The sequence below is a fragment of the Chaetura pelagica genome, unplaced genomic scaffold (assembly GCF_000747805.2).
Source record: "Chaetura pelagica isolate M959 unplaced genomic scaffold, ChaPel_1.0 scaffold90, whole genome shotgun sequence".
In the NCBI taxonomy this organism is placed as follows: domain Eukaryota; kingdom Metazoa; phylum Chordata; class Aves; order Apodiformes; family Apodidae; genus Chaetura; species Chaetura pelagica.
Genome location: NW_009953496.1, coordinates 14,585,080 through 14,605,771, shown reverse-complemented (window position 1 = coordinate 14,605,771; position 20,692 = coordinate 14,585,080). Strand labels below are relative to the sequence as shown.

Below are 20,692 nucleotides of genomic sequence, written 5' to 3'. Positions count from 1 at the left end.
GAAGGTTGTTGAGCTGTTTTTTTTAAGAGGGTTGTGGAGGGTGGAAATAGAGGCTTACTGTAGATTTGCACAACCTGCCATTGCATACAGGAGCTTCTGGCAGGCATCTGGCCTTTTGCTATTTGCAAGTCCCACCCTACTACAGATGTTGAAAATGAGATTGTTGCAGATGTGTACAGCACCATAGCACAGCTGCCTCCCTAAAGCAAACTTCTAAAAGCTCTGTTTCCCTTCGGACAGTACCAATATGTGGGAATATCTCAACTACAGCTCATTCTACTATGTCTGTCAAATGTAGTTTCAAGCTTTACTTCTTACTTTGCCTTGCCCTCAGGTTTGAGGACTTCTTCTGATGGTGGTATTGGCTTGGGTTTAGCAAGCTGGCCTGGCTGAATTTCAGGCATTTTTTCACCATGTCTGTACACACTTACAGTGACATCCACTGTTTCCCCACCATACTTGTTCTTGACATGGATGCTATACTTGCCCGAGTCTTCTGCAGTCACTCCTTTGATTGATAAACTGGCGTGCTTCCCATGTTCCAGTGAAAATGTGTAATGCTCATTAAGATCAAAGGCCTTGTCATTCTTGAACCAAACCACTTCGGGGTCAGGATTTCCAAATACAGTACAGGTCAGATTCAACGTCTGAGGGAGGAAAAAAGGAGTTATTTTAAGGATCAGTCAGATTTGTTTAACCAGAACATTCTCAGTATTGCTTTCAGGCACTTGTTATTCCTAGTTAAAATTTAAGTAAAACAGGGATCATGTTCTTCAGGACTGAAAAGTATAGTTCCTAATATATTTTTTTCCCTTTGATTCAGTCTTTCTACCATCTTACCAGTGACTGTGATGCAGTAATAGCCTCAGGGTAATAGCCTCAGTGTCTGAAGTTGGTAAGTTGGACTGTCATTGCAGTCTTGCCTTCAGGAAACTCCTGACAACCCCTTAGTCTGACATGAGGGTCAGGCAATGATAGGTTTAAAACCTCCTTGAAGTTTCCCTGTACATAGCAGAGAGAACTGAGGAAGTTTTTTCTGATCAATGGCTCCTGAGGTTATTGCTTGAGAAGATGAAAAAAAAATAACTTTATTTTTAATGTATATGCAATGAATCATTGCACCTTGATTCCAGGTGCTGCGGACTAATAAAATGGAAATATTTAATACAGAATAAGCAATACAGAAATGTTGTAAAAGTGCTACGTGCATGTACAACACATTCAGACAGTAGCTGAAATGATGCAGCAGGCCATCCTGGTAGTTCAAGTATTTTCAATTATTTTCTAAGGACCAAAATGAGATTGTAGAAGTCCGTAACATTCTCCACATTTTTATGTATTTACTACTGAACCCAAATTTGATCACCATGTATATGTGTGTATGTATATAGACTTTATATACTTAGGTACAGTGACCATGGAGTGAATTAATCACTTGAGAAGGTGCATTGATTAGTGCTTATTTTGTCCACCCTTTGCTTGAATCTTATTCTGCTCAAAATTGTGCCCTAGGTAATTATAAGTCATCTTAAGAATTTTCTATCTGCACTATTGTGTTAGTAATAAACACAATAAAACAAACAAACAACAACAAAACACAAAAAAAACAACACAAAAAAGCAAGCAAACAAACAAACAAACCCACACAAAAAACCAAAAACAATCAACTGCCCCAAACCAACAGGTTCTACCTGAATGCTTACTTAGATTCCCTCCCCTCCATATTCCCTTTCAGGTTTTTCAGGCTCCTGACCCAGATGGAGCAGAGCAAGTCTATCTGTGTGCATACAGGCGCATTTTTGTACAATGTGTTTCTTGAATTATGACTAATGCATAGGCATGATGTAACTCAGAGTCAAAAAAACCCCAACAAAATCAAGAAGTAATTTTAAGTGACCAGAAGAGCCATACATTCACAAATTATAAGCAGTCTTGCATGCTACATGCCTCCAGAGTCAGAGGGAAATGTTGAAGAGAGATTCACATGCTCTGGGTACAACCTAGTGAATACCTAAGTGTGTGAGTCCTCTTAAAGAAGTGATGTCATGTAGAATGTAAAGTTAAATAATAGCCTATAGGAACTAACCTTTCTATAAAATACCTAAAGGAGTAATGTTGCAAACATGAGAATAAAATGTAAAGAAATCAAACTAATGTCTAAGTGTGAGATTAAATCTTACCATACTTTCTGTAATTCAGGCAACACCTCCTGACTGTTGCCCTCAAAAGCAACCTCATTTAAGAACAATTAATATTTAATTCATAATAATTTATCAAGTCTTAGTAAGGTAATATTTAAAACTTACCAGAAAGTAAATGTATTCAACAGTTAATATAAATGGTTGGAACCTATTCTAATTTATTAAATTATAGATCTGATTTAAAATATTTTTTACTCTCCTAAGAAGCACTAGTAAAGCTTTGCCTTGTGTTCACAGAATCACAGAATCCTAGGGGTTGGAAGGGACTTAGAAAGATCATCTAGTCCAACCCCCCTGCCAGAGCAGGGTCACCTAGAGCACATCACACAGGAACACGTCCAGGTGGGTTTTGAATGTCTCCAGTGAAGGAGACTCCACAACCTCTCTGGGCAGCCTGTTCCAGTGCTCTGTCACTCTCACAGTGAAAAAGTTTTTTCTGATATTCACATTGAACCTCCTATGCTCCAGTTTGCACCCATTGCCCCTTGTCCTATCAGTGGACATCACTGAGAAGAGCCTAACTCCATCCTCCTCACATTCGCCCTTTACATATTTGTAAACATTGATGAGGTCACCCCTCAGTCTCCTTTTCTCCAAGCTAAAGAGACCCAGCTCCCTCAGCCTTTCCTCATAAGGGAGATGTTCCACTCCCTTCATCATCTTTGTGGCTCTGTGCTGGACTCTCTCAAGCAGTTCCCTGTCCTTCTTGAACTGAGGGGCCCAGAACTGGACACAATACTCCAGATGCAGCCTCACCAATGCAGAATAGAGGGGGAGGAGAACCTCCCTTGACCTACTAATCACACCCTTTCTAATGCACCCCAGGATGCCATTGGCCTTCTTGGCCACAAGGGCACATTGCTGGCTCATGGTCATCCTCCTGTCAACCAGGACCCCCAGGTCCCTTTCTCCTACACTGATGTGCAGCAGGTCAGCCCCCAAACCTGTACTGGTACACAGGGTTGTTCTTCCCCAGATGCAAAACTCTACACTTGCCCTTGTTGAACTTCATCAAGTTTCTCCGCACCCAACTCTCCAGCCTGTCTAGGTTGCGTTGAATGGCAGCACAGCCTTCTGGTGTGTCAGCCACTCCTCCCAGTTTAGTGTCATCAGCAAACTTGCTGAGGGTACATTCTATACCCTCATCCAGGTGGTTGATGAAGATATTGAACAACACCAGTCCCAGACCGACCCCTGAGGGACTCCACTAGTCACAGACCTCCAACTAGATTCTGTCCCATTGACTACAACTCTCTGATTTCTTCCTTTCAACCAGTTCTTCATATATTTATGTAGTTCATATATTTATGTAGTTATACCAAGTTATACCATTCCATACATTAGGAAAACTGTGCCTATTTTTTTTGCCTTTTTTTTTTTTTACTTCTCACACTTGTACTTTCATTATTCTTGAATGGAACCTGTTCATATTTAATTTAGAGGTAATTTTAAAGTTTCACTTAATTGTGATTCAGTTGCTTTGCCTGATTTCAGGAATCAGAGATTTACTCTTCACACATTCAGTTATTTAATCCTCACATGATTAGGCTCCCTTTGAAGCCTTTTACTTCTGGAAACTCACTATGTCACATTTTTTAATTTAAGGTTCTGGGACTGTATGAGGAAACTGCAGCAAATCTGTGCATGCAGTCAGGGGTGACTTCATTGAGCTGTTTACTTACAGTTAGGCTAAGATGTTGGTCATAAAGTGACTTAACACTATCCTCCTCAGTGACTAGCTCTCCTGCTGTGAGGTGCCTCTGAATACCACAATAAGAAGGCATCTCATGCAAACACCCATTAGAGACAAAGGAAGGAATAAGCCAAGAGGAGAATCATCTCTGGTCCAGAGTTGAGTAGCTTTCAGCATCCACTAAATAGATACCCAGAAAATGGCCAAGTACACAGGAAGTTGAGAGAGCTGTGTGCAGCCTCTTGCTCCAGTGATAAGAAAGGCAGCTTCCACACAAACTGACACAGCTGTAGTCTCTGAAGATGCACTTCACAAAAGAGACACAAAGGCCTGATCAACATGCTCTTGATAGCCAGCAGATGGTAAGAGTCACATTTGCTCATGAGCCAATCTGCTATAGTCATTAAGAATGAAAGTCCATCTAGCTCTTTTAGAGGTCAAAAGCAACTACTTAAGAAAAAGTACAAAAATACAGAGGTTGAATAGTGGGATCCTATTCCCAGTATACCTTCCTGCTTTCCATGACTTGTCTTATAAACTGGTTATAATGAGAGCACTGTACCTAATGGCCCCTTTCATGATATTGCCTATTTTCTTTTTCAGACCCAAATCTATTTTCACCTAAGGTACTAAGGCATAAATTAATTATGAACCACTTGAAAAAATACTTCCTTTTGATTCCTTAAAGCCCATAATGACCATGTAATTAGGCACTCCCTAGTTCTTGTGCTGTGAGAAGTGTTGGATAATAACTTCGAAGTACCTCCTCTGCACTATTCTCAATGCTGCATATTTCTTTTTTTATCTCTTTCAGTACTTTTTTTTCCCAGATTGAAGAGAATCAGTTTCTCCCCATAAGGAAGGACAGGGCACCGAACAGGTGCTTCACGAGAGAGCAGGCAAGAACTTGCTGTCTGTGTGGGAAGGATGTAAACAGTTTGTCTTTCCTGGACTGAAGATTTGGGTCTAGAGTCTGGAGCTCACTCCCAGGATGGAAAGACCAAGTTTAATTACCTTCTGGCACCTGTAAGGACTAAGAACAGCTCAGGCTAATACCTAGTACCCAGTAGTAACCAGTACTAGTACCTAGAGAGTCCGGGCTAAGATTGTATGAGATCCCACTTCACTATGACAAAAAGCCCATAAAGGGACACCAGCCTGTTAGCATAATGAAATTTCATCTCCACCAGTCAAGCTGACGTAGGAAAGGACTTTGCAAAGCTTTACCAATTTCAAGTTTGGTTTTGGGTGTTTAGTTATTATCGATGTAAAAAAATATGTATATTCACTGGCTTTCAATCCCCCATAATTATATATTGTACTGTGATTAGTTGCCAATATATAAGAAGAGAGGAGAGTTTAGCCTATCAGCCCAGGTAGTTTCTTCACCCATGTTTACTCTTACCATGTCTGGCATGCTGAATAATGACCTGGTTTTTGTTTCTGTTACACTCGATCTCAGAGGGTAGATGCTTCTTCTTGCCTCCTCAGTTTCTCCCAAAGGGCAGGAGTGGACTCTCCCCTTGAAATGCTCCACTCACAGAGCCGAAAGCCAGCCCAGGTTTGAGTATGCAGTTAACTCAGAGCCTCTACATAATCAGCAAAAGACCAGCTCCTCTTGAGGCTGACCTTAATTACCTAAGGTCTCAATCAAGCTGTGCCTGCTCTGACCATATAGGCAGCTTATGATGTAACTATGACCATCTATATCTTTGCATGTGTCTCAATTAGATTACTACTACTAGGTGGCTTGAATTATCCTCCTGCTACCTGCTTCTATGAAATCATCTATGTCAGTTCCCCTTTTGCCACTAAAGCAAACCCCTTGGCAGTCAGCATGACTCAATGACAAAAACTGTCTTTACCTTCCCATCCATTATAGTGACGACATCAGGCAAACCACCAATTACTTTACCACGATCTAGGAGTTAAAGAAAAATATGTAGGTCATGTGAAGATTATAATTCAAAATTACTGATTTTTTTAATGCTTTAACTTGGTGTTCTATTAGTCAAAACTCTTGTTTGGACTTACCTTTGGAAAGCTGTATTCTTGGTTAATTAAATATAAAATAATACCATTTTTAATATATTTTGTGTTCTTTCTTTTTATGGTATTTTCTGGTCTCATCATATTTTTTACCCAAGATTGTAGCATTCTAAACTGATATACATAACTATGTTGAAGCTACTTGCTGAGCATGACAGTTTGTGCTTTAGGCACAGAGCAAAGCAAGGAGGATGATTTTAGCATCTTGGTGGTATCTAAGATATAAGGAAAATTTGTTGTGCCACTCTTTTTGTGGACAGAAGAATCTTCTTTACCAGAGGAACTGATATCAAAGTACCAAAATTCCTACAACCTCTAACAGTAATGAGGTTCCCCATTATTTGTGTCTCAGCAAGAACAGCCCAACAGGCATTAGCAGGAAATTTTTTACTTAATAGTTAGGTCACAATATTTAGTATCAGCAGCTTTCAGAGTCAGCACCTCCTGTGTGATACCCAGCAGCTCACATCTCACAAAACCTTTTGCAGACAAAAGAATATATACTGGAGGCTTGCAAAAATGTATAAAACTTCTAGTGAGTTTCCATTGGAATTAAAGACAAACCCTCAAACTACTATTATTATTGCAGTATTATATGCTAACAGGGGATTTCCACAGACACAACACTCTGAAAGCTATGACAACATATCATGATAGATGCCTCGAAAAGAACATTAAACTAAGTTGCAGAACAGCTTTGACAAAATGTAAAATAAACTTACTCTTCTCAGCAAAAGCAGCTGCCCTAAAATTGTGGATGAGGAGAGAAAAAGAAATATATAATGTTATTAATGAAGTTAATAATATTCTTTTTCTGTAAGCTAAGACACAATTTTTACAGGTTTAAAATTAAAAAGAAATAGTACTTACTTGAGTCGCTGGAATTCTTCATATGCATCATCAAAAGCTGTAACAAAAGAGTTGAGAGAGCTCTTGTCCATGAACATAACTAGCATATGGGGCTCAGTGTAAGGATTTAAACACATACCCATAAAACCCTTTAAAGCCCCACTGGGTTACACAGTAACAATGCCACTAATGGTGAAAACAGATATAGACTAAGAAGATCATACCAGCTTCTCTTTCTACTGTCATATCACTGATTACTGCCAGTTAATTCTGTTTAATCCATTAAAAACTGCCACTCTGGTCTTACCTTGCCCAGAGAGATCAAGTGTGCGTTTGTAGGATTCCTTGTCACCAAAGATTTCAAAGGTATAGTTTCCCTTATCCTTTTCAGTGGGCTCCTTTATCTGCAGCCAGGCAACATCCTCTCCTCCTCCAATCTTCATCTTTTCACCAGATGAAATCTTAGATTCCCTTGAAAAAAAAGCAATAGAAATTAGTTTGACAATTCTTTTCATGTATATTCTCCATAGGAGATTATCCATGAAAAATTAGAAAGGATAGCATACTATTTTCCTAAACTACAGAGAGCAATATCACAGGATATTATTTTCTTCCTGTTGGAGCTATGAAGCGCTTTGGAACCATTAGCTTGAGCTTTCATTCCAAAGATTAATTTGTTCAGCATCTTCTTATTTTCTTTCTCTTCACATATAAAATCATTTGTATTTACATCTATATGGACATACATGCTTGTATGCAAGAATAGTGGGAGAATTTAGAGGTTTGCACACTTCAAACACACTATAGAATACATGAGAATAGTAAACAAGAGGAAATTAACCTTTTGATGACGAAAAAATCTTTAACTTTCATCAACTTCAAAAATTGCAAAAGAAAACAATACTATATTTTCATAGAATTCATTATTCTTGCAGCAAGTCCTAAAACACCTTTGGTCTTTTTTAAGAACAAGACAAGAAACAAATTTCTGCACTGAAGATAATTATTAAACAGGCCTTTTTAAAAAGTGGCACTACATAGATTATCATCACTTCCTAAGCTAGTATAATAAAAATGCTCTACTGATCCAGATTAGGGTCCATAATCCATCCTGAAGAGTGGAAATGCAAGAACGTATTTAGAGAGAGCATCTAAAGCAATTCAATTCAATTCAATTTGTTCAATTGTTTTCAGAAAATTTTCCTTTTTCACTCATTAACTAAAGAATTTTTTTTTTTCATCCTTCCTCCCCAGGAATCTTTAGTTGGAATTTTTAATAGATGAAATCACCAGTAGGCTATCATTTATCAGTTATTTGATTTGCCCAGATAGGGCTAATTTCATTTCATAGGTAAAGAGCTACACTGATAGGGAAAGGGAATTTTTACTATTTCCCTTTCTGTAAAATGACTACATTTTTTTCAGATTAGAAAATAAGATAGCTGGATATAAACTAATATATATTATATTTTGATTTTTGAAATTTTTATTACTTCAGACTGTATCAGTTTGAAAAAATAATTCCTTTCTTAATATAGTCTTTTACTAAAAGATGAGATCAGATCCTTGGAATTCACCTGGTACTGGAGGAGAATTTTGTCTATTTAAAGAAAAAAGTAGCCCTGACTAGAAAATGGTTCTTGAATATTTTGCTGTCTTTGAACCAACCAGATAATACAGTAGAAGATAAACATACTCATGTTGAATAGAAGGCTGGAATACTTTAGGTTCTTTTTTCCTGGCTGTTATAGTCCTCCTGATAGGTGTTGAACAAGCATGTTAATATTTCTATGCACTATCTATGTGAAAAGAAAACATGAAGTGCTAGAAAGAGAAAACTATGAATGTGGTCCAGTTACTAAATGAATGCCAAGGAACAGTGAATAGTAAGTAACTCATAAAGATGGCATTTTTTTCTCAAATAAAATTGAAAAAAATATTCTTATCTACCTATGAGACCAGATGACTTTCATTTCTTCATTGTAGTACTTTAAGAAACATTGGAGCCTTATTCCTTCCTCAGTGCAAAGGATCTTCAGTGGAGAGGCTGACTTACCTACAAAAAATATAATATATGCTATAATATATGCAGATCAAAGAGGATAATGGAATGAACAGGAAACAGCTGAATGGACTTCTTCTACTCTCAGGACTAAAAAAATGAAAGATCTGGGTCACAACTCTCAACAGCCACACAGTGACAATGGCTGATGCCTCACAAAGGAGATCTGTTGATTAATACCAGGTGACAGTTAAGTATGAATATGAGTTTATTTTATTGTCATATACAAGCATTATGATTAGCAAGATTCATTGTGGAATAACAAGCTAGTCATGTAATTAAAATGAAACAGTAGTGTAATTATTCTAATTGCGTGAAAAATCTATTATTGTGCAAGCCCTTTTCCTTCAGAGGAATGTTTCCCAGCTTCTCAGGGGAAGCTGGAGCCCAATCTTGTTCTCTCTGTATCAGGGTTCACTTACTAATGGGAACTAGGAAGAAAATTTTTGCTACAACGTTGTCACAGTATCTAAACCAAACAAGCCGGGTGGAATAATGCATTGTTCCCTTTTAAGAGTGTCAATTAGCAAGGCCAACAGCCTATTTAGAAATTTAATATCATGGCCATAACAGTATAAGCATCATGACTCTCAGAGATTTCCCACTTAAAATAAAAATTGTCTGCTTTTGGCTCAGATGACTTTTAACATGAAAAGCCTACATGAAAACCCAAGGCAGCATTTACTTACCACTGAGTCCACTCAATGCCAGAAGTATATCATCATACACTGAAGAGAAAAAAAAATAAGAAATGTACCATCAAAATTAAATTAGAATATTGCTTTCTTATGTTCAGTTTAATTAAAGCAATATGTTAAATCTGCACATGCTTAGTCAAAGAAAACTTCAACATTGCAAGAGGTCTATGGGACAAATTGGAAACTGTATGGCATCTGAATTCTGTGCTGACTCACTGAGAATCTCTGCTGTGTGTGGAGTCAGCTGTCTGCTGTCAAATATTTGTCCTCAGGCCAGAAACAATAAAAGTCATTAAAACAGAATAGTTCACACTCAAAGGAGAGTGCAGGGAAATATAATGATTGCATTCCAGGTGAAAACAGTTTTCACCTGACTGATGGCATTTGACAAAGGCAAATCCCTTCAACAGCAAGAGCAAGAAAATAGGTAGCATATCAAAGTTTTGAAACATCACAGAGTTAATGGGTTTGCAGGAGGGGAGAACCCTGGAGACAAGGGCAGAAGAACATGGAAGACTTTCATAGCAGAAGAATCCTATTCAGTGTCACTGTGAAAAAGAGAAGAAATGAGGCACCATATTCTGAATAATGGAAATTCAAGGCTGAAGAAGGCATGTGCAACCCTGAAAAATTTTTATTATTAAGGAAGACAGGAAAATGCATGAATTTCAGAAAATACTACTCGTATATTTGGTCTGTATTGATGTGTATCTGAACATTTTTTTGTCTCTGCTAAAATAAATGAAGATTCAATTCAGTAATCCCCTGCACAGTCCAACATGCTTCTACTGGCATGTTGACATAAGGACATGAATTGCATACTATGCATACATCACATTACAGATGTCTGGGAAAGTGGGGTTATATTACCTATGCTGTCTAAAGTAGATGTTTTTTATGAAATAATGATGAGCAGAATTTATGCAGAGGAAAAATGCCTGTGAGGCTAAGTGATGATACAGCCTTCTGAAGGAAACACAGCTTAAAAATTCAGGTTGATATTCATTTTTTTCCTCTTATTTCAGGTAATTCCCCACCCTAATGAAAAAAAAAAAAAAAGTGGAAAAAAAAAAAAGTTAAGATTTGGGTAACTTCAATTCAATTCTGAACATGTCTTTTTCCCTCTTTTAGGACCTGGCAAAAAAAAACACAACAGTATTTGGGTCAAATGTCTACCTACAGATAGGATGAATCCAAGTTCACTTTGGTCTAGTTGGTGAGACCTAAGCAAAGAAGGCCAAAGAAGCTCTTTCTGACAAAGCTGAGTAAAAATAATTTATGTTGACAACAGATCAGACTCAGAAATACACTAGCATTTTTTAAATGAACAAATTTAAATATACATAGGTTTACAGTAGCTCACTGACAACAGATGAAACATTATTTAAATGCCTATCACTGATGTATTTTAGACTAGATTCTCTTACCCTTATTTGCATTTATCTTCATTTGAATGACAATGCACACTGAGCTTGAACTAACCTGCCCCAAACAATATGCAGTCTTCCAGGTCCCTGTTCATGCTAAATTTCTGTTTGTACTTCATATTTCAAGGCTAACTCCAACATTTAGGAGACTCACTGTTTGGTTTAACGCTGCAGTTCTTCTGGTTTTATTGGTTGACATTTTCAAAGCCTCCTGGATCCACAGAATTAGACACCGTGAATTCTATAATAAGCATTTCACTGTGCATTTCCAGCAGAGCACAGTCTTGCCATACCTGAAGTACCATCACTGGAAGGACCCCTGACCCTAAGATCCAGAGCTACTGTGCCTTTTGTTTATTCTAGAGGTCAGGATATCCACAGACTAAGGGAATGGTATCTGTATATATGTCAAAGGATAGGAAGGGAGGAGGTGGTTAATTAGGATGTACTGGATAGTGTGGGACCCGAGCATGACATAAGTCGTATGGAACATGGGAGATTGCACTGGTTTTAGCTGGGATAGAGTTAATTTTCTTCATAGCAGCTTGTATGGTGCTATGTTGTAAATTTGTGACTAAAAAAGTGTTGGTAACACAGGGATGTTTTAGCTACTGCTGAGTTGTGCTTGCACAGCATAAAGGCCTTTTATTTCTGTTCCTCAGATTGCCCAACAGTGAGTAGGCTGGGGGTGCATAAGGAGTGGAAGTGTACACAGGTTGGACAGCTGATCCCAACCCACCAAAGGGATATTCCATGCCATGTGATGTCACACTCAGCTGGGGGAAGAAAGAGGAAGGGTGGATGACTAGAGTTATGGCACTGGTCTTCCCAAGTTATTGGTATATGTGATGGAGCCCTGCTCTCCTGGAGATGGCTGAACACCTGCCTGCCAAGAAGACAAGAAGGATTTCCTTATTTTGCTTTGCCTGCATTCACAGCTTCTACTTTACTTATTAAACCCCTGCAGTTTTCTCTTTTCCTCTTCTGATTCTCTCCTCCATCCCACTGAGGGGCAGAAAGCAAGGGTGTGAGGTTGAGCTGTTTGCTGGGATTAACCCAAAAAACAGCTTTATGATTTTACAATCAAAATAACTCTCAGTCCCCACTGACAGTCTCGCATCAACATATTCAGCACTTTGGTGCTTTAAGAGTTTCTGTGCACATTAAATCTTAACAGATCTGAAAGAGAGCTCTCTACAAATGATCTTACATAAAAGGAGGCATCTGTCTGATTCAAAGCTTACTTCATTTTTTGCCTGTCATTGTGCTAGAGATTAACCCATAAAATGCCCAACATCACACCTAAACTGGTGATGTGCAGTTCAGGCCTCTAGCATAAGAAAATTAAAAAGCAAAGGACCCCAGAAATGTTTGCTAACTTGCCAGTTGCAAGGATAGGTTTTTTATACCATTTGAGAACATGTGGAGAGCACTATTTCAGTATAGAAAACTGAATGTTGTTACCTTTTCCTGATAATTCAAGAGAAGTTACATCATGACCTCTATCATCCGATAGTGTCGCCTTATAAACTCCTTCATCTTTGCGAGACAGCTAGAAGTAAAACACAAAATGTTTACTAAAAACCTTGATAATAGTACAATATTTTCTCAACCCCTGCATGATTTTATAAATCAAACAACATTTATTGCAGTTTTCATCTTACTACAGATGGAAACTATGAATGGCTTTAGCATGCCTTTTTATGGAGCTGTAGTTAGTTCTTAAGCCTAAAACAGATTTTGATTTCAGGTCAATTGCCAGAAAGACAAACAGGATTGATCCTGGTCAGTAAAAATTACAAGTCGTGTAGTAAGATGTAACAGAGCACAACTTCAATGCATACAAACTTCAGAAATGTAATATTTTTCAACGAAAATGATTAGGTTTTTTAACCAATCTATGTAAAGCATAAAAATAGATCTATGTCCTTTAAGTGTACAAATTTTAACTCAGTAGCTTTCATTTGAGTAGCAACTGTAGTCATATTATATCTATGCTAATAATGAACTCATTACCTTTGGAGAGCTTACATTCTAAAATTAAACACAGTAATACTGAATTCAAGGCAGGTTTTTGCTTTTGGTGTGTCTATTATAATTTATTTTAAAATCTGAAGGAAAGCATATAAACAATTATGTATAGATTGGAGGTTATGTAATTGAATTTTAGATTTACACAAGTCCACAATCAAGTAAATCATAGTAGAAAAATCATTTTATTGAATGACAAGCAACAACAGCAATTCAAGGCAAGCAAAACTACTCTTCCTAAAAGAAGTGTACATAAAAAAAATGAAGCCAGTAGAAAGTCAGTATCCTCTTGCAAGTGAAATGAAGGAGGGAAATTAGAAGAACATGAAAACAATAAATAAAATAAATAAAAGGAATGTTAATTATGCTGAAAGCAAAAAAACAATCTGGGGATGTTCTGGCACTTGATGAAGGCAGTAACCATACAAACTAAGGCTTCAGATGCAAGTTAGGTTATCTTGTTGGATAAATCTTAAGAAGCCATATACTTCAAGTTCATTCATTTTAGGCAATAAAATTGAAACACTGTCAGAAATGAGGTACTTGGACAAACTGAAAAAATAAGGACCAATAAGAAAGAACGAGACAGAGTTCATCTAAGGATGCTGAGGCAACTTAAGCATGGTCTGAGCCAGTAACAAATATAGATACTCTTTTCCTAGCATTACTTACTCATCAGCTAATTGAAAGGCAGCAAACATGGGGTTTTTTTCTTAAAACTGCACAGAAATCATGATAGCTGGTTTAGTGCCCTGACTGGAAATCTATAGTGTGCCAAGTAGAAGCTGTCATTTCTCATCAGTAGATGATACTTTACCCTGGGAATACTGAGGTGACATTCTCCCTTCTGCAGATCAGGCACCTCTTCAGTGTCAATCCCAGAACCATCCTTATACCACTTGAAAATAGTCTCCTTCTTTGTGTTTGCAACCTGTACAACAGAAAAGGCACATAAGCTTGCATATGTCCTGAAGAGAGGTATCACACTGTAGATAGTCACGCAGGCACTTTCAACATGAGAAGCCTATTTTTTATAACACATCAAATAAAGCTAAGTAAAAGAACAATTCCAGCCAAGTCCTACTAAGCAAATCTTAGTCCTACTATATTTATTTGCAGCACAAAATTGGTCAGAATTATGCAGCTTAGAGCACAGAGCCTTGACAAATCCTTAAAGGCAATTCGGTCAGTTTCTTCCCTTAGAGGGTTTTGCACCCTTGCTACATGGTTGTAGTTTCTCTAGAGATATTTGTTAGAATATCTTTGAAATTAGAGCTGCTGAACTCTCCTTTATCTTTTTCGTGTTTGCCATGTGTCTCCCAAGAGCTGTAACACAGAACCTAGATCCAATCTTAGAGAGTATTCAGCCAGTTTGCAGATTTATTCCATCTACCTAAAAATGTCTTGCATGGCTAAACTGCAGAGAGAAACTGAAATTACTATTCTGAAAGCATCTGAGACTTCAAAATTGTGAGCTGAACCAGAAATCCTTTTTTCTACTACATTGTGTCCTATGGGAAGTACAAAGTCTTGAGGAATCCTACAAACTGCAGTCTCTTCCAACACAAAAGGGCTTAACAATGTAGTGAAAATGCAGAAAAGTTGCTTGAAAGTCACAATTGTGCTGTAGTAGTAGCAGCTCATCTAAGCAGTGCATAAATGGGCTACCGCTATGCCTCAAGTACTTCTATAAGTTTGAAATATAAACTGTGTATTAGTGACACTTCAAATATCATTGAATAAATTCTTTCAAACTGTGAATTCAAAGAAGCTAAAAGCTCAGCTCTTTTTTGGAAACCCTGGCAATATATTTTATTTTTCCCCATTTTAGAAGTACTATGGTTTATTTTACATCACTATCCCCATATCCTTCTAAAAACCACAGAAATGCAATGGTATTTCCATGTGTAGCTTGAACTCCCAGACAGTGTGGCTTAAAGGGAGGCACAGAGCTGGCAGGACATCTCTCAGTCCCCAAGCAGTTGCTTTAAAAAGCGTCCTTAAAAAAGAACTGAACAAATGGATAGAGGGCAGCCCAGAAGTTAATGCAGTTCTGCAATAGTTTTCAAGTGGTTTGCTTGGAGAAAAAAACATGCACCAGTTTCTAACCCTCTCACATCATCAAAGACTTATCCTCTAGATAAGTAGCTCTGTGAAAGCTCACTATAGCGGTGACTAGACAAATAGGGAGGCCTCCTATTCTGATTCCTGGACATGTCTATAAAACCTGCTCAAATTAATCACATATATTGCTGCTTAATAACCAGTGTGGTTGCTATGGATGTCTTGACAGTATTTGAGATCACAACCTGGCCCAAAGCAATGCCTTGCTTCAGAAAAGTGCACAGAATTCTACATTTACCAGTAACTACAAAGCAGCTAATCCTGTAGTCATATGACATGAGTGGCAATCGTATTTGAACAGAGCCTGAAGGAACAAGCCTTTAATGCTTTTCCACAATTTTTCATCCAAGACTGTTAGCACTCAATCTGACAATAAACAGACTGAGTTTCAGACACATGCAATTTGCAGTGCCCAAGTTATTTCATGTTGACATTTACTATGTAAAGTTACCTTTTTTGCTGTTTAGCCACACACTAAAAATCTTGCTTTTCACAGACACAGTTCAAATAAGAATCAAAGTTATGTAAAAGCAGGTAGCTTCTGAACATGCTGAAATTTAGAAATGCTTGAATAAAAATTATGGTAGATGCTGGGATATACAGAAAAATAAACACACAAGCAAAAGCAAACACCATTGAATTACCATCCAGATAGACAAAAATGTTCTACTGGCATGCAGGGTCAACAAGAAGGTCATCAATCCCAGTTATTTCTGAATTAAAGCCATTTAAAAGTCAAACAGATCCAACCACAGAGAAAAGAAATGGCATGTGAGGTAACGTATATTACTTTTTATATATATAAATATAGCTTATACTCAACACAATCCATGTTTGTTCATTATTACTGTTATGGACCTGGATCATACAGGCAGTTCTCTGTCCTACACAAGGTTCCAGGTGTCCTGATTTCCTAACTCACCTATTTCATGCCATGGTTTTTGAGAAAGTCAAGACCAAAAACCCTCCATTACAGGTACTTTCTTCACATTATCCCAGGGTCTTTCAAGATGTAAAAACACCCATGACAATTATTTTTGCGCAGGGACACTAAAAAGATACCTGGGCCAAGTGCTATAATATGGCCTGTTGAGACAGAGATTGTTCCTTGGATGTTTTTATTACCACAGAAATAGCACAGGGCAGCTACACTTCTAACTTGAATGTTATGTATCTGAAGTTCATTGGACACATACAGGCTTTATTGTTCAAACTCTTCCTATACCCATATATCAATTTAACAGGTATAAACAACAGCACCATGTGAACCTAATGGCCAGTCACATACCAACAGTAAGAAATATTATAAGGTCAATGGCATAGTTAAAATGATGAGTGTGCAAACAGCCCATAACCCAGATTTCATTTACATAAAATGTTCTGACCTTATGAACAAAAAGTACGCTGGTGAAAAGCATATAATCAGGTGCTCAGCCTTTCACAGTTTCAGTGGTATAAACAGGCTCAGCAGTCAATGAAAAGTAGGATAATTTCAGATTAATTTGTAGAGAATTAACACTGGTATAACTGGTTCAGCAACATTTAATTCCCCATTTGAATAAAAGGATAAACAGGGTTCATGCCTAAGGCAAATGCATGTCGAGATTATAAAGTACTCCAGCTATGCAGCTCAGCACCAGCAAAGGTACCATGTTAGCTAATGAGTGTTGAGCCCTAAAATGGGGGCACTCAGAACAGCAGCTTCACCACCCAGGTCAGTTCTGCTGAGAATAAGATTAGGTTAAAGGTCTCCTAATTAGTGAACATAAAAAATAGAAGCAAAAAAAATCCCACAAATGTGCATCTAAATTGCTCATAATGAATGATTCAAGTTAGGCTAATTAAAAGCCAAAAACTCATTCAAAAGAAGTGGAGAAAATTAATACAAAAGAGTTCATATTAAGGAAAAGGCAATGAAGAAGAGTTTGATGCCTGTTGAATTCAATTAATTTAGTTATTCAGACCTCTAATTAGTCACTCTAGAAGAGCAACAAAAATGAAAATTAATGTCATATAGAATGTCATATAAAGATGTTAATAGCAGAAGTTACTCTGAATTCCACACACATTATCATTAGTGAAGATTCAAAATTCATTAGCCAAATATAATAAAAAGCATGTTTTATAACATCCATTCTAAAAGCTTTTGTTGCATAATTTTGTAACAGTTGATTAAATAATTGATGCTTAGGTAGAGGAATCTCCAAATCAGAAAATGGTGAGGAAAGAGTTTGAAATCTGTCTTTTGTGACTTTTTTGATGAAAGAAGGACCACTAAGGAATGAATATTTTGTTCAAATTATTTTCATGAAGCACAATACTTAAAAATCATTAGATCACCTAACACATATAGAAATGTTCTGGTTTTTTTCTTTTGTTTTGTTTTGTTTTAATGAAGACTATTACTGAAGAATGGTAAATCAGAAATTTTTATTCAAAACATTTCTAAATAATAATAAAATATTTCATATGAAACTTTTAATTTTAAAAGTATCAAAATCTTTCCTCACATTTTCCTAACTCAATTTTTAATCAACAAATTCTAAAAAATTATTTCAAGTTTATTTCCTCACCTTGCAAGAAAATACAACTTCACATTCCTCTGTAACTTTCCAATGCAAAAACTCTGAGAAGTGAGGACCTAAGAAACAAAATTATGGTAAAACATATGTTTTAGAATTAAGGGTATTTGAGAGATCCAGTGAAAGAAAGAAATGCCCAATTACCAACTAAACATAGGAAAGAAACACAGAAGCTACTAACTGTACAAACAATGTATGTGGTGCAAAGGGAACCAGAGAATAAAGAAATGTATCTAAACACACACTTAAATGTTCATAGCAAAAAACCCATGCTAGACATTATCTGTCCAAATTATATAAAGTTTAAACATTTATTAAGCATTATAAGCAGAACAGGAAATATTCCTTCATCCCACTGAGGTTTCAATCTTGCACATATAGATATCCTTAGGTAAATTTACTGACAGACATAGCCTTTTTAAAATTATTGTGGTTACTCATGTCAGTAAATTTACGTGTGTTAGTGTTTGCAGGATTGGGGCCCATAATTGCAATATCGAGACCTGGGAGGTAGGAAAGGCCCAGACTTTCACTTAAATCATTGAGAACTGATAAATCTTGAGTTTGTGCTGTAAGTGGTATACTCTATATTTCCTAAATCTGTTAAAATAAAAATCTCTGCCACCCCAAAAAACTGAAAATAACAAAATTACATTATATATGCAGATAATCTTACCTAAGCTATTTAGAATATATGCTTTTAATTATTATTGTTATTTTCATCCTAAAAGCCATGTGTGTGTCACATGAAAATTACAAGTGAGAGCTCAAATTCAGTTTTAAAAGGATTTCACAGGGATAGGATGCTGAATTAGGAACCCAATACGAGTACTGTATCCAGTACTCGTACCCAATACTGTAACTGTATCACAAATGTGCAACAAATATACATGTGGTTCCTGGAATCTTGCCTGGACAGAAAACACAGGACCAGGTTTTTAATCTTCCTTGTCTGACATTATGTTGTCTACTTTTCTGTCAATTATTTTGAAAGGACAATTTGTATGCTTAGTATTAGATGTACTGAAATGTTTTGTTGGATCAGAGCCTGCAGTAGGCATACTTCTCATGAATACTGAGCAAAGATAACTTCTTGCAGGGACTCCCACTTTATTTCTCTACTTAGTGAATGTTCTATCACAACTTGCATGCATCATATGACAATGTTGTAAAATAAGATCCACCAAGGATGTAGTGTCTCCTCAAACTGTCCAATATATTCATCTTCTAATGGAATCGATGGAAGTTGGAAGTATTTAGTATTCACCAGGGATGATCATTGGCTGCAAACTGGGCCTAAAGTCATCACTCTGTCTTACCTTGCTTCCTGAGAAATTCCTTATGCTGGAGCTCAGACTCAGCCAATACTGCCTTGAATGCTAAATTTCAGAAGAGATTAATGAAAAATGAGTTGCTCACAAAATTACTAAAAGAATAATTGAAGTTCATGTCTTCACCAAAGTTTCAATGTTTCAGTGAACATACCATCTCCAATGAGAACTAATGAGGACTGGTTCTTTGCCTTTCCATCCTGAATCTGTATTGTGTAGGTACCTTCATTGTCAATTGTAAATCGGTCCATCACCATTTCTATAATGCCATTTGAACGGTCACAGTGTATTTTATGCCTCTGAAATAAACAAGCAAAAAATCACTGTAGTATAGTGTAAACTACTTATGACTCCCTATCTTATTAAGCATGTTTTATATGCCTGCCTCCACACTCAATCTTTTTCATGTCCTTTTAATTGTAAACTATGCAAACAGGGCAGGCTTGTATTTACTGTTGTACAAGATCCCAGAGGTGACAGAAATCTCTGCACAGCTGCATTTGGAATCCTTGAGTCATCATAATACAGCTGATTTGGATTTCAAAATAATAGTTTATGGCACTGTGCATGTTTGAAGAAGGGCCTACACAGCCAGCTGTTAGCTGCATTACAGCTTTCAGTTCAACGAGGGGTTCTGCTCAGCTGATGCACTATTCCTAGCAAAGTCCAGAAATAGATGGAAGCATTATGTTTGTAGACACAAATGTAGGAATCCATCACAACAAAATCCAAAAAGTCACCATCACAAAATACTTCTGAGACATGTGGCAGCTCAATACTGGATCATATTTTCTCACTGAAACAACTTGTTTAGAAAGGTTATGATTTGCTCATCTGATGCTAGGCATTCTTTTCAAAGAACACTAAAGTGCAAGACCAGGGGAACAGTACCTTGTGCTAAACCAATGAAGTTTCTAGGAACTGAAAAGATCAACCAAGTCCAGCAAAAAAAGAATTAGAAATCTGTCAAAACATCTAGTTACTTGCTAAAGTGCTTGCGGGATATCCAAAACACCAAATATTGACTTGGATTCAAAGTAAATATGCTTTTCACTGCTTTTGTCCTTTTTGTGTTTGCTTTCCATTTAATATTTCAGAAAGATAGATTATTGGCAGACATCCTCAAGGAAACAGAAAATTGCGAGCAAATATTGGACAATACTTGTACAATATGTGTTTTGAATTTTCAGGTATTATTTTAGATACTACTGTTACTAAGTAATGTCCTGTATCATTCAGCAATGAATAGCCATGAGGATGTTGTGTCCCACTAACAGTGATGTGGTTTGAATCTCAGTTAACAAATTCCTAAAGCAAAAATAATCCACAGAAGTTCTTTGGTGTGTACTTTTAGGTTACCAGCGTGGTCAAGGATACTACACACTATCTGCTCCATTCATTATGAAACAGAGAAGTGAATGTCACCACCTAGAAGGAGTTCTATGCAGTAAATTATGATAGACCATGTTACTGTCAAAAGGAGACAATGCCTTATAAATATAATATTTCAATTAGCCTTTTTATTGGACTTTAAAGCTAGAAAATGTACCGAAAGCCTACAGGATGGAAAGAAGGACGGAAGGACAGAAGGCAGGGCAGGCAGGGCAGGCAGGCAGGGCAGGCAGGCAGGCAGGCAGGCAGGAAG

General features: G+C 37.1%; 1 protein-coding gene across 1 annotated transcript in view; it reads right to left on the bottom strand.

Annotated features, from left to right (window-relative positions):
• Positions 1–314: 314 nt before the first annotated feature.
• Positions 315–20,692, bottom strand: part of MYOM2 (myomesin 2) — a 77,358-nt gene continuing 56,980 nt past the window's right edge. The window contains exons 26-37 of the mRNA XM_009999177.1: positions 19,202–19,346; positions 19,036–19,095; positions 17,708–17,775; positions 13,828–13,941; positions 12,444–12,531; positions 9,544–9,582; positions 8,743–8,848; positions 7,100–7,263; positions 6,814–6,850; positions 6,666–6,688; positions 5,760–5,815; positions 315–647 (exon numbers count right to left, since the gene is read on the bottom strand). Of these exons, the coding sequence (XP_009997479.1) occupies positions 315–647; positions 5,760–5,815; positions 6,666–6,688; positions 6,814–6,850; positions 7,100–7,263; positions 8,743–8,848; positions 9,544–9,582; positions 12,444–12,531; positions 13,828–13,941; positions 17,708–17,775; positions 19,036–19,095; positions 19,202–19,346 (1,233 nt within the window). The remainder of the gene's footprint in view (positions 648–5,759; positions 5,816–6,665; positions 6,689–6,813; positions 6,851–7,099; positions 7,264–8,742; positions 8,849–9,543; positions 9,583–12,443; positions 12,532–13,827; positions 13,942–17,707; positions 17,776–19,035; positions 19,096–19,201; positions 19,347–20,692) is intronic.